At 44.6% G+C, this 14,855-nt stretch overlaps 1 protein-coding gene across 5 annotated transcripts in view; it reads left to right on the forward strand.

Annotated features, from left to right (window-relative positions):
• The window catches only part of UBA5 (ubiquitin like modifier activating enzyme 5), a 59,620-nt gene extending 45,466 nt beyond the window's left edge, over positions 1-14,154 (forward strand). For all 5 annotated transcript variants that reach the window (XM_070726355.1, XM_070726357.1, XM_070726356.1 and 2 more), the window contains 5 exons: positions 187-314; positions 2,181-2,316; positions 2,844-2,919; positions 3,699-3,805; positions 12,019-14,154. In XM_070726355.1, coding sequence (XP_070582456.1) covers positions 187-314; positions 2,181-2,316; positions 2,844-2,919; positions 3,699-3,805; positions 12,019-12,102 — 531 coding nt within the window. In that variant the 3' untranslated portion in view covers positions 12,103-14,154. The remainder of the gene's footprint in view (positions 1-186; positions 315-2,180; positions 2,317-2,843; positions 2,920-3,698; positions 3,806-12,018) is intronic.
• Positions 14,155-14,855: the final 701 nt, after the last annotated feature.

Below are 14,855 nucleotides of genomic sequence, written 5' to 3' on the forward strand. Positions count from 1 at the left end.
AAACTGGGTTACAACAGTCTGTTTTATTTTGGCTGTGTGACAGTTTGCTTTCAGTAATTCCAAACCTTCTTGGGCTTTTTTCAGGATTTTGGATTTAGCCCAGATTGATGATTTAAATATATTTCTTCCATATTATGATTCCATGGTTATAAGCATCTTTTTGGATATCTTTTTTCATTTTTCTAGTGTGCACCTCCACTTGTCGTAGCTGCAAACATACATGAGAAAACTCTGAAACGAGAGGGAGTTTGTGCAGCCAGTCTTCCCACTACTATGGGAGTGGTTGCTGGTCTTCTTGTGCAAAATGTCTTGAAGTAAGTGGCTAAATCTTTAAGTTGAAAACTATATTTAATACAACAGTTTCTGATTAAAATAGTCTGACTAGGATTGTCATATGTGGGCCTGATTGAGATAGATTGCAGGGATGACACAGAAATATAATTTAATGTCATTTTATTCTATTTTACATATTTATGTATTATTTTATTCTTATTTTAATTTGTTTTTATAAGATTTTATTGGTAATTCATGTTTGAACCTTGTACTTTGATATGGCCTATAGTAGTGATGGTGAATCTTTTTGGCATTGAGTTTCAAAAGTCCAAACGAGAATGCTATAGTAGTAACACGTGCCAGTACCCATAATGTAATACGCAGCCAGTGAGAGTGAGGTGGTGGTGTCTGCATAGATGACCCTGTGGCCGTCGTCAGAGTGGGGCTGAGATGCCCCTCTTTGCTTGCTCTACCAGCCATGGGGATCCCGGTGTTCTTCCTGCGCAGCCCCAGTGGCTGTCTAGCAAATGCTGCCCCGTGCATTGAGCCAGCTGGTTGCTGTTGCCCTTTTCCCTTCAGCTGCCATTGCTGCTGCTTTTCTGGAGTGGTGGGGAAGCAGAGAGCAGGGAACAGTGACTCTCAGCAGTGAGGAGTCCAGGCAAGGCCACGCATCTGGAGCTTCCATGGAAGGGATACCTGTGCAGATGACCCTGTAGCCTCGAGTCCTCCCCACTGGAAACTGCCATTCCCTGACCAACAGCAGTGCTCTCTGCCTCACCTCAGCAGTGCCATGCACTGGCACGAGAAGCTCCAAAACATGGCCTTGATTGGGCTCCTTTCCACTGGGAGCTGCAGTTTCCCGGCTGGGTGCAGTGCTTTCTGCCCCCACCCTATCCCAAAAAAGCAGTGGCAGCTGAAGAGAGAAGGGCAAGAGCAATTTACAGGCTCAGGTGGCATTTACTGGCTGGATAGCCATTGGGGTTGCACAGGAGGAACATCGGAGACAGGCAGCGATGCTGATGGGTCAAGGGACACATGCGGCTGTGGAGCAAACTGAGGAGCATCTCGGCCCCATTTTGACAGCAGCTACATGGTAAACTGCACAGGCAGCCCCCACCATGACCCCAACCTCAGCAGCTGCTGGTCCGCCAAATCCTTGCCACCATACCTGCTTGGTCTGCAGCTCCCAGTGGGGAGGAGCCTAGAAAAGCTGCTCATTCACAGCTTCTCCAGCCGACGCATGACACTGCCGAGGTGGGGGCACAGAGCACTGCTGCCAACCAGGGAACAGCAGCTCCTAGTGTGGAGGAGTCCAGGCCACAGGGTCATCTGCACAAATAGCCCAGCACCATCATACCACCTTCACCGGCTGCTCATCCACCAGTGCTCAAGATGCCTGGAGCTGCGCAAGAAGCCCTGTGCAGGCAGGGAGGAAGGAAAGCCTGGCTTACCTTGCTATGCTCCATTAGAAAGCAACCACCAGGATCCCCTCTCCATGTCTTTTGGCATGTGTGACTGTTGCTGGTCTTTGCGCATGCATGAGTGCCAGAAACCAGACCAGCTGGCCAGTGCACAGCACACAATGGAAACAGGAAGATCATGCTTCGGCTTTTGGCGCACCCATGTGCATGAAAACCAGCTGGCTGGCACACCAAAACCCAGAAGAGCAAGGGGTGACGGCTCCATGTGCCTGGTGAAATGGCTCTGCATGCTACTTCTAGCATGCGTACAATAGTTTGCCATCATGGGCCTATAGGCTCATCAGTCTACTCTAATCTTTAAATTGCCTTAATTTTAAAACCTCAATGATCTTAGTTTTTTGTCAGTGAATCTTCTAGAATAAAATCTGTTGAACCAGATTCCTTGTTTTGATATAAGCTTTAAAATACTCCTTACATTTTCTTCAGATATTTATTAAACTTTGGAATGGTGAGCTTTTATCTTGGCTACAATGCACTGCAGGATTTCTTTCCCACCATGACAATGAAGCCAAATCCACAGTGTAGTGACCAAAATTGCAGAATACAGCAAGAACAGTATAAGGTAAAATACGAACTCCAAAACCAGATCCCTTTTAGTTCCCTTTAGATCTGTTTAGTTTATTAATTTAGAACCTGCTAAGAAAAAAATATTGTAGAGTGTTTTTCCCCACATATTATAAGTAAATTTCAGTAAATTAATAATAGTCATTATTATCCAGTGAATAGTGATTTTGTATATCCATTTTTGATAAGATATACAAAATCTTATACATCTTGTTATCCTTGTTGCAGAGGGTAACAAGACCACATCTTGTTATCCTCTGCAAAATGTTCCATCTATCTTCAGTTTGGAGTTTGTCATTTTTGTTGGAAGATTTTTGGAATGACACATAAATTCTCATTCTGGCAATGTAGAAAACGGCAGGTGCATAAATATATATATATTATTCTTAATTTTGTTGCCCACGAAATTAAATAAATTAAATAAATTAAATAACATCCTCACAGATAATGAGAACTACCTTTATTTAATTTTGTTTTTGTGTTATTAAAAAGCTTTTGTTCGTTTTGGTATCTTTATATTTCCAGAAAAAGGAGGCAGTGAATCCAAAAGAAGAATTAATAGACCAGGAAGAAGAAGTAGTTCATGAAGACAATGATTGGGGTGATTTTTTTTTAAAGACTCGTGAAGATAATGCATGTTCCTTTATTTCATTGTTAAAAATTAATCCCTTTATGATTCATTGTCCCTGAGGATCCTCAGGCAACTTTCAAAAAAAAAAATTCAATAAAATTATTATTACAATTTGAGTATCTCAAAACATCTTATAGTAGACTGGGAACAATGGAGAATTTTAGGAAAGAAAATCTGATCATAATGGACAGAGTCAAACCGCTCTGTCAATATTTTCAGAAGATATTGCTGAATAACATTTATTTGAAAGCAAGCCATATTCTATCTTCCACATAATAGGGAAGTTTATTAAAAGAAGTTAGTTAGAAGTTAGAATAATGCAGAAGCCCACTGTTTGCCTTGAAATGCCCACCAAAAGGCAGGCTGATTATTTCAAGAAACGTCATGAGGGAACTACAGAATGCTCTCCTTTCTCTGGGGCATCACTAAGCCATTAACGGACATGAGCTTACTTTTTTCTACAAGAGAAAATGCAAAGAAAAAATGGATGTACTGCTAATAAGATGAAAAGTTAATGGCCATACTGTTCATCATGTGGATTTCTTGGTGTTATTTAGTGCAGCATAAATAGCAGTATAATAGAGTAAAACTTTCTAAATATTACTTATTTCTATTTTGGTTCTCTGGACAGGGATGAGCAAAATTAGTCAAGAAACCTGTTATATATTTTTAAACTTTTAAAATGATCATGATTCTGTTTGATTACATAATTTTTTATCTTTATGGGGGGGTGTTTGGGGGGTGTTCAGGTATAGAGCTAGTTTCAGAAATTTCAGAAGAAGAGCTGAAAGATGATTCAAGTCCATTTCCTGATCTTCCAGAAGGAATTATGTTGGCTTACACAATACCAAATAAGGTAATAAAAATGCTTGGCAATTAAGTTCCTGAAATGTGGGTTTAGGATTTAATCCATCATACTTTATTTGGAATAGGTTTAAATGGCTTTTGCTAAACTGGTTTAAAGCTGTTGCTTCCTGCTTTACTTCCCCAAAATGTATTATTTAAATTGTTCATTACTGTGAAAACAGTTGCAGGAGTATCATTTGCTTGTATTAGCACACCTGTCAAATTTGGAGTAAAATGTTTACTCCAGATTTACTGTTGAGCAAATGTTTTGCTTCAGTGTGTAGTCCTTACTAAAACTGAATTTACATGGAGGAAACTATGCAGTGGGATATCCCAAAGTTCTATTTTAGACCCCTGTTTTAGTACTTTTCAATATTTTCATAAAATATTTAGTTGAGGATACATAAGGGAAATTGACCAACTGCAGACACAAAGCTGGTTGAAAAAGTCAATATTCAAGATACAGAAGAATCTCCACAATGGGTCATAAATTACAAAATGAAACTCAGTGAATAAAGTTTTACACTTAAGCAAGAAAATAAAATAGGTGGTATCTGTCTTGGTAATAATAATAATAAATAGTAATTACCAGGATTATAGAGTTTTAGTAGTTACTTAACTATGAGCCAATAGTCTGCTGAAGCCTTTTAAAAAACTAATGCAGTTCTAGGCTGCATTAATAAAGATAGGGAGGTCAGAGTTATTGCAGGTGGAAACGGAGTTTGGAAGCCCATTTTTGTTGGCATAACACTCGGGCCACCACAGGCACCACTGACACAATTGATGTCAAGCTGGCAACACCCACCCTGTCCCTCTGAGGTCAAACAACCCTGATGTGGCCCTAAATAAAGGGATAAAATCAAGATCTTGTGTTATTACCATTTTAAAAGGACCGTTGAACTTACCTGAACGGTCTTCTCGATGCACTGCAAGGAGAGTCCAAGATGGGTAATTCTACAGTCCGATTGGTCGGGACTGAGTTTAATTTAAATATTAGGCAGGCACCGCCCCCTTAGCCCTCCAGTCTAAAAGAAACGAAGGAGCAGTAAAGCCAACAAACATTTATTGAAACATTCAAGGTAACTAGAAATATAATAGAAACAAGCACAACCTTCCAGCAGTAACCCCGGTCCCGAATTCGGGCGGGTTTGGACTCTCCTTGCAGTGCATCGAGAAGACCGTTCAGGTAAGTTCAGCGGTCCTTCTCCAATGCACTTGCAAGGAGAGTCCAAGATGGGATATACCCAAGATATTAACCAAGGGAGGGAGAAGGTCGGACCGGGGGCTCTGAAAAGGAACACACCCGCTGTAACACCCTCCTCCCAAAAGCTGCTTCCGCGGAAGCAAAGGAGTCAATTCGATAATGTCTGACAAATGTGGACGGAGCCGCCCAACAAATGTCCTCTAGTGAAGCCTGAGTCCTCCAGGCCGCTGTAGTGGCCGTACAGCGTGTAGAATGTCCAGTAAGTCCCTGTGGTACAGGGGATCCCTTAGTCCGGTAAGCCTCCTTGATGCATTCGCACAACCAGCGGCTTATAGTCCTAGAGGAGACTTTGGTGCCCAAGGTTCTGGTTGCAAAGGACACGAATAAAGCCTCCGATATCCTGAATTCCTGAGTCCTGCGGATATAAATTTTCAAAGCTCGTCTCACATCGAGCTTATGCCACCGCAGCTCCGAAGGGTGAGTCCCCTGGGCACAGAAGTCCGGTAGCACTATCTCCTGCGCCCTGTGAAAGGTAGAGTTGATTTTTGGAAGAAAAGCTGGGTCCAGTCTCAAGACAACTCTGTCGGGATGAAACCTGCAGAGGTCCTCTCTGGTGGAGAAAGCTGCAATCTCAGAGACCCGCCTGGCAGATGTGATCGCTACCAAGAATGCTGTCTTGAGAGTCAATATCCTGAGTGGTACATGGCGAAACGGCTCAAATGGAGGACCAGTTAAGGCGTGTAGCACCAACGACAAATCCCAGGAAGGGAACCGATGTACCGGTGGAGGCCTGATGTTGGCGGCCCCTTTCAGGAAGTCCCTGATCCAAGGATGTCTGGTGAGGGGGCGGTAACTGTCTCCTCCTAGTATCGTGGATAAAGCGGCCACATGTCGGCGTAACGTGTTTGGCGCGAGACCTTTATCCAAGCCAGCCTGAAGAAAGCTTAAGACTATGAGAGGGGAGGCCTTTTGTGGATCCACCTCCCGTTCCTCACAGAACTTGCAAAAGGAAGCCCAGGTCGCTTGGTAAATTCTTCTTGTCGAAGGTCTGCGAGCAGCCTGAATTGTGTCGATGACTGTGTCTGGCAAATTTTGGCGCTTTAGATGTTGCCGCTCAATCGCCACACGGTCAGCTGCCACCACTGAGGCTCTGGATGTGATATCGAGCCCTGGGAGAGGGAGATCCGATGATCCGGGATCCTCCAGTGGGGTGACACTGACAGTTACATCAAATCCGCAAACCAAATGCGGCGAGGCCAGTAAGGGGCCAGCAACAGTACCTCTGCTCGTTGCTCCAGAATCTTCCGCATTACCCTGGGAATGATGGTGATCGGTGGAAATTCGTACAGAAGTCCTGGTGGCCACTGTAGTCGAAGAGCGTCTACCCCCTCCGCACCCGGGGTCGGGAAGCGGGAGAAGAAACGTGGGAGCTGAGAGTTGCTTCGAGTAGCAAACAGGTCCAAGACTGGCCTCCCAAACCTCTGAACAATGTCCAGAAAAACTGCGGGATCCAGCTGCCACTCCCCTGGGTCCAAGGTCTGCCGGCTCAGCCAGTCCACGCACACATTCTCCACCCCTGAGATGTGCTCTGCTGACAGGGAAGCCAGATTGGTCTCTGCCCACCTGAGCAGGGACTCCGACTCCCTCATCAATCGTCGAGACCATGTCCCCCCTTGTCTGTTGATGTGAGACCGGGTGGAGACGTTGTCGGTGCGAACTAGGACATGCTGACACTTCACCAGTTCTGCAAAACTGAGGAGAGCCAAGGAAACCGCCTTCAGCTCCAGAAAGTTGATGTTGACATCCCTCAGGTCCGATGGATCCCAAAGGCCCTGGGCCAAGTTTGAGGAAAGATGAGCTCCCCACCCAGTCAAGCTTGCATCCGTTGTCACCGTAAGAAGGTATCGGTCCAGAAAAAGGGACCCCCTTGTTAGAGCTGGGGAAACCCACCACTGTAAGGACCCTCGGACCCTCGAGTCGAGGTGCACCTGTAGGTGAGAGTGGCTGGTCTTCTTACTCTGGAATGGCAAGAGGAACCACTGGAGGGGATGTAGGTGATACCTGGCCCATGGAATGATATCGATACATGAAACCAGCGTACCGAGTAGCTTGGACAGGAAGGAGAGCTTGGGGTATCGTTGCGATGCCAAGACACGAACGAGCTCCCTGATGGTGGACTGTCTCTCCTGGGACAGGAAGACAAGGCCCCTCCTGGAATCTATGATGGTTCCCAGGTGAGCAAGCCGAGTCGTGGGAGTAAAGTGGCTATTGTCGAAGTTGACCGAAAAGCCATGATCCTGAAGTGTCTGGATCGTTAGATGTAAGTCCTGATACGCAAGGTCTCTTGTCCTGGACAGAATCACGACGTCGTCCAGGTAGGCCATCAGGCGCACCAATTGATGCCTGAGACCTGCCGTGAGGACATCCAGCAGCTTCGTGAATGATCTTGGGGCCGATGAAAGCCCGAAAGGCATGGCCCTGTACTGAAAATGGGCCCCATCCAGGCTGAAGCGCAGATATTGTCGGTGAGGCGGAAAAATGGGGATATGGAGGTAGGCCTCCTTTAGGTCTATGGATGTCATGTAGTCCCCCTGCCTGATGGCTGCCAGAATGGACCTTAGACAATGCATTTTGAACCTTCTGTACTTGACATAAAGGTTCACTCTCCGAAGGTTCAGTATGAGACGTACCCCTCCTGAAGATTGCTGAGTAGAACCCCATACCCTGTTGAGGTAGAGGGACTTCCTCGATGGCTCCTATTTCCAACAGGTGAGACACCTCTTGGTACAGAAGCCTCCTCCTGGGAATGTTCAAGGGAGCGCGACAAGGCAGATAGCGGCAAGGTGGAAGGCGAAGAAACTCGATTCTCAGACCTTCTGAGACCGTGGCAGCCGCCCATGGGTCCGAGGAGGTGTTTGTCCAGACGTCTGAGAAATGTATTAGCTTGCCGCCCAAGGGGATATCCACAGGAAAGTCATTTGGTCTTTCTGAACCCCTTGCTGGAACCTCTAAAGGGGCGGCGGCCCTGGAAGGACCTCCGTCGAGATTCAGGGACCCCTGGATTGCTCCAGCCACTCAATCCATGCTGGAGTCCAAAGATGAGGATGACTTTTCCAGAGATGACTTCAGCGAGGCAGAGGATGAGCTATCCGGCGATGACCAGCCACCAGAACAACCCGTGTTGCCCGGTCTGTTCAAGTCCTCCCTCTTCAGGGTCCTGCTGAACAAGGCCAAGATGACCATTGACCAGGCTGGAGAAGGAGGTCAGGGGGTTCCTTCGGCACTAGGTCAGCCTACAGGGGGTCTCTTTGTGTTTCCGAAGCAAGAGACCGTTAATGTACCATCATCCCATTTGTTTCTGGAGACTGTACAACGCCCATGGGAGAGCCCTGTGACAGGCCAGGGCCTGTCTAACCTGGACAGACGCTTTTACACCTTTGACCAGGCCATGGAGGATCTCTTAGAGCTGCCTACGGTGGACAAGCCGGTGACCAGCCTGGTCTCGAATGCCCTTGTTCCTTCGGAGTCTCAGGAGGGATTAAGGGCTGAGGACAAAAGGGCGGACAATGTCGTTCGCAGGGCCCATCAAATGGCGGCTTGGGCCGTAAGGGCTGCTTCGGCGGCCTCTTTCTTTAATCGGGCTACGATCCTCTGGATACAAGAGATCCAGTCCAGAGTGGATCCACAAGATGCGAGACTTCGCCAGGACCTGAACAAACTGTTGGCGGCCACAGAATTTTCCGCGGATGCCACAGTTAATGCGGCTAAGTTTGCATCTAGAGCAATGGCGTCGTCGATCGCCTCCCGCAGGCTCATTTGGTTGCGGAATTGGCAGGCCGATGTAAAATCTAAATGGGCCCTTGCTTCTTCACCGTTCAAGGGCAAGAAACTCTTCGGAGAGGTCTTGGACGATGTATTAGTGGAGGACAGGGACAAGAAAAAGGTTATGCCCAGCTCCAGCAAGAAGCAAGGAAGGCGCTTTACCCCCTACCAACAGAGGCAGCCCTTTCGGAATTACTCCGCCTTGACCAACAACCAAGGGTCGAGGTCCTACTTTCCAGGATCCTTCGGACAAGGTTCCTTTCGTTCGGACAGGACCCCGCAATTTGATCGTAAGGTAACTTCTGCTGCTGAGCCACACTAGCCTGTCCCTGCGTGTAGGCACTGACAATTAGGTCCTGCAGGGCCTGGGGCATACTCTGCCAGGCATCCTACGCCGTGCGCAATCCAGCAGCCGTAGGGGTGAATGTGGCTGCTTGTGCCTGACCACATTATGGAAGGATTGGCTGTGGAGCAGTGAAGGTGGTAGGCCACGCTGCTTGCCTTCCAAATGCGAGGGCCTCCGGTGTAGAAGAAGCTGAGGATTGGAAGGGCCTCTCCGGTGACCAATCCCTCTCTGAGGCCGAGCCTACAACCCCTGATGTGAATAAGGGGGAGACCGGCGGAGGGATGGCAATGAGGGGTTGAGCAGACATAGGCGGTGGTCCCCCAGACCTCTGAGAGGATTCTAGCTGCTTCTCCAGTGCTTTAATGCGCTTCTCAGCCTCCCTGAGCGCTGCCCCTTGTGAAGGCTTCTGCTTCTGAGGCCTTTCTTTGGGGGTGGTGGGCCTGGTGGCGCTGGCCTCCTCCCCGGCCGGAATGGACTGGTCAGCCATGACTAAGAAAAGCAAACTCACAAATGTCGTGTCCACAACAGAATCCTCTGTTCCTTGCAAACGCTAGCGATAATGGCACCAAAGGTTGCAACTGTCTGGCTGTAGACTGCGCCTGCGTGTCTCCAGGCAGAGGAGACACTTGGCGCCAACAGAAACACTGAGGGAGACGCTCCTGTGCGTCAGTGTCAAAAAACATGGCCGCCGGGCCGTTGCCGTGGCAACCTATGACGCCCGCCGAGCGCGAGTTGGCCTGCCCGCCGATTTCGGGCTCCCAAGATGGCCGCCAGGCTGTCACCAAGGAGACGGGCGGGAAGCCTGGCTCTCCCGCCCCCTCCTTCAAACGCCTGGGAGAAACGGCCTCGGCCGACGCTTTCCCGCGCCGCCAGCTCCTGCCTGCACGAAGAGGCATCCCGAGCCCTCAGCGCCTTCTGTAGGTGTATTGTTGATGCCGATGGTAGGGGGGGGTGCGGCGACAAGCGCCCCCCCCTCACTGAGGACCCGTCATCCCTTTGACTCCCTGGTCCTCTGGTATATTCGCCACGGGAGGGGCGGACCCTCCCGAGGCGTCAACCTCTTCCTCTCCTCCGGGGTCTACCTCGGAGGTAGTTTCCCCGGGTGCTCCCTCCAAAAAATGCCAGCCAACCCAACCTGTGGGCTTTGCAATGGAGGAGCTGCAGACTCCTGGATGAAACCCACTGGAGGTTTGAATCCAGGGCTGCCTGAGGAAAACGTTCCCCCAACTGCACCTGCAAGAAAAGGAAAAAAGAAAAGGAGATTAATACATAGAAATTCCACAATAAACATAAATTTATTGAAGAGAAAACAAACTCAAAGTCCCTTTTACTGCGACTGAGTTTTTTAGACTGGAGGGCTAAGAGGGCGGTGCCTGCCTAATATTTAAATTAAACTCAGTCCCGACCAATCAGACTGTAGAATTACCCATCTTGGACTCTCCTTGCAAGTGCATTGGAGAATGTCTTGGTAAGATCATAGTTGGAATACTGCATCCAGTTTGAGTTGCCACAATACAAAAAAGATACAGTGGTGCCTCTACCTAAGAACGTCTCTACTTAAGAACTTTTCTAGATAAGAACCAGGTGTTCAAGATTTTTTTGCCTCTTCTTTAAGAACCATTTTCTTGCTTCATTTCTGAGCCCAGAAAAACTTCCCAGGAAATTTGAGTGTGGCATGGAGGCCCGGCCAGTTTCCTGCCATTCCCCTTTTAATCCCGGCCATCTCAAGCTTTTCTGGGCTGCTAGAGGAGCCTTTTGGTGGCACTTAAGGAGGCTTTGGCAGTCCAGAGCGAACGAAGCATTTACTTTTTCTGGACTCTTGGAGAGGGAATAAACCTCTGCCAGCATCCAGAGAAAAGAAACCTCCCTTTGCTCTGGGCAGCCCAGAGTGAATGGAGCATTTCCCTTTCTCTGGGCACTTCGAGAGGGAATGGTAACTCCCTCGCGCTACCTCCCATACACCTGGCGCGAGGTTGCCTCCCGGAGCATCTGGGCGTGGAAAAGCAAAAGGGGGCACCTCGCCCTGGCTGGATCAACTCAGCTTCAGCCAAACCGATGAGTCACCACAGTGAAGGAAAGGCTCCAGCTAAAAAGCGAGCAAGCGAGCGAGAGAAGAGTGGAGCCCTTCAGCATGGGAAGAAAGAGGAAGCAGATAGCAACAGCAGCCACCTTTCGGTCAAAGGAGAGGGAGATTCCCCCTCTCGCCCGCCTGGGTTTCTCTCTCTGGTGCAGTGTATGGGAAGAAGCCTCGCGCCGGGTGTATGGGAGGGCGTGCTCCTCCTCACCGCCTCAGAGTCCCTCTTTTTTTTTTAAGCCTTAAAGTTTTGGATTTTTAAAAAATTCCTCTCACCTCACCTTCTTCCTTTGGCCGCGACTGTCCTCCTCCTCTTCTTCTTCCTCCTCCTCCCTCCCAAATGCTGAGCTTTTATTTCTTTCCTAATGGTTTTGCATGTATTATTTGCTTTTACATTCATTCCTATGGGAAAAATTGCTTTTACTTACAAACTTTTCTACTTAAGAATCTGGTCACTGAATGAATTAAGTTATTAACTAGAGGTACCACTGTATTGAGATTCTAGAAAGAGTTCAAATGAGCCACAAAAATGCTTAGAGGATTGGAAGCTAAAACATGAACAATTGCTGGAATTGGATGTCATTAGTTTAATGAAAAGAGGGATTTTAAAAAGACATTAGACAACCAATTGTCTATGGTATAGTGTTGAAATGGTATAGTGTCTCCTGCTTGAGCAGGGGATTGGACATTAGAAGACTATCAAGATTCCTTACAACTCTGTTATTCTTTGGGTGAATGGAATGTGAAGGAGTTATTTTTCTTTTCTATCATTAACAGAAAGAAAATGTCCCAGGTGGAGAAATGGTTGAAGAATCTGAAGAAAGTCTTGAAGAACTTATTGCTAAAATGAAGAATATATAGTACAAAGAATGTGTCAAGGACTTGCTAATTTTAATGCTTTATAGCTATTTAATGTTTTCTAACCTAATTTGGTCTTTTATATATTTATCACTCTGTTTTGATGACAGTATCATTAAATTCCCATAACATTATTAGAAGCTATGAATTTCCAGAAAGCATTAAAGCAACTCAATACATATGTACATTCTGAAGTCAATAAAATTAGAACCCAGATTGTTGGGAGCTATATGCTGACTGTAAACTCCTTGGAGAGGGCTGTAAAGCACTGAAGCAGTATATAAGTCTAAATACTTTTGTTACAGCTTCCCACGTTTTTACTTTACCAATTCAACAAGTACTAGCCAGTAATATAACAAAAACTAGCTGATTAAAAAAAAACCAAAGTCAAGAGGTCATTTTTTTTTGTCTTGAACATAAAATCCAGAGCGATTTTCAATTAAAAACAAAACTGGATATATATTCTGCTACCATTATCACTTTTTCATCTGTTTTTCTGTTTTCGGGATTGACATATCTTTCTGGGCAGGCAGATTTCTCACTATAATCAACATATACAATAACAAAGTTCCAGATTTTCCAACTCCTTATCTGGTAATCCTAAAAGGTAAGACTAAGTCTCAATTTTATATTAGTTTTTAAAATCTGCATTCTATCATGGATCTGGGCCCAGTATTTTTTCTTTACCACAAGTTCACCAATGATTAAAAAATAGTTTTAGAATTATATTTCCAACATAAATCTGAAAAAATATAAAACATATTTGACAAATTATGATGTGTTAAGTGCCAATGATGTATTGTTTTATAAAACATTTATTTCAAATTGTAATTCATTGTAAATGTTTAATTGTTTGTCCACATTTTTTCCATTGCTCAAGCATGGAAATAATATTAAAAATTCTTTTCTCACTGAATCATGCACTCTTTCACATATTTATTTTCCAAATTCAGATTCAACATTTAATAGCTCTTGGTGCCAACATTTTCATCATTATCACATAATACAATTTCAGCACATAATACAATTTCAAATTCATATTTTGCTAATTCAAACTCATAACTTTTCTTGTCCAATTTAAATATTTTCTAATTATGGAAGCCAATGGAAAAGGCTTCTGATTCCAATTCTTTTGATGTGAGTCAAAGACTTGGGTAAATATCCACTGGTCTGATCTCACTATCTTTTCATTTTTAAATGCCATCTAGTGGTACTTTGTGGGAAAGTTTTCTTTTATATTTATTCCAAACTCTTAGAATGGCACACTTAACAAAATGATTATTCTCATCAGCATTTATTTTAACTTTGTTGTACCATGGGTAGGCCTGCCATCTAAATCTCATTCATGGCTTTCCAATTCAAGCAATCTTATTTGTAAGCATCATTAGTTTTTCATCTAGAGTTCAGATATGCTGGCTGGAGAAATCTGGGAGTTGAAGTCCACAAGTCTTAAAGTTGCCAAGTTTGAAGACCTCTGGTGAAGACCAAACAAGCATCAAAATACAGTTTTAAATCTAGTAAACCCAAACCACTTCTTTGTTTAGCATTGTGCAACAATTTATATTTAATTCTCTTTTTTTTTCTTTTGCCATATAAAAACTTAGAAATATCCTTTTGCCATTGTTTAAATAGAACATTGGTAATTAGTATCAGGAATAAAAACATGTAGTAAAACATCTTAATGTCAGAGATTTTGTATGTATATCTGCTTGTTGTAGGTATTGGAGTAAAATTATGAAAGGCATTTCAATAGATTTATTATCTGTTAATACAATACAGTATCACTTTCGTGAATTTTCTTTCATACTTTCTTAATTTAATAAACAGCCTGGTTTATTTGAAAACTAAAAATGTATTTGGTATCCTTTTTGTTTCTGTACTTGAATGAATAATTGCTGATGTAACAACTAATTTGATGTATAATTTTAGAGTCCATTAATGTTTTCTGTAGTTCAGTTTCTGTTATTTTAATTTCATCCTATATCCTTTGTATATATTGAGATTTTTCTCCAAATAGCTGAGCTGAATAAAGTGACTCCTCAGAAGTTTCACTTGTATCCAAACAGTCATTGTCTGTTGCTTTATCCTTTATATTCCTTTAATTTCTTTTCATTAATCATATTTTTCTGTAAATTCTTCCATTTAATTTCTATAATTTACAGTCTCATGTATCTTCTGTGCTGGCTAACACAGAAAATCAATGGGGAAGCTGCCGGGAAGGTCTCAAATTACTGGGGTAAATTTCCCTCACTTGTGAATGCCTCCTTAGCCTCTTTATATCTGCACTGCACTGGTCAGTTGTGCACTTCTTCAACCTCTTCTTCAATCCTACAGTGCCACCTCTACCATTCACGCGCCTTTCACTCTTTCTCTGATCCTTGTTTTATCTCAATAAAACTTTGCCAGGCCTCCCTCCCACCACTGCACTGCACTTTATTTGCAAATATCCCTGCATACTATTAAGTTTTGCTTACTTTTTCTCTCATAAGCCCTCTTGAATCTAGTTCTTGATTTACAGCCACAATTGAGCTCAAAATTTTAGTTGTTAATTGAGACATTTGTTAAGTGAATTTTGCCCCATTTTATTACTTTTCTTGCCTCAGTTGTTAATTGAATCACTGCAGTTGATAAGTTAGTTACATGGTTGTTAAGTGAATCTGGCTACTCCATTGACTTTGCTTGTCAGAATGTTTCAAAAGGTGAGCATGTTATTTACTGAACAACTGCAGTCATTCGTGTAACAAATATGGCAAAAA

The sequence above is a fragment of the Erythrolamprus reginae genome, chromosome Z, assembly GCF_031021105.1.
Source record: "Erythrolamprus reginae isolate rEryReg1 chromosome Z, rEryReg1.hap1, whole genome shotgun sequence".
NCBI lineage: Eukaryota > Metazoa > Chordata > Lepidosauria > Squamata > Dipsadidae > Erythrolamprus > Erythrolamprus reginae.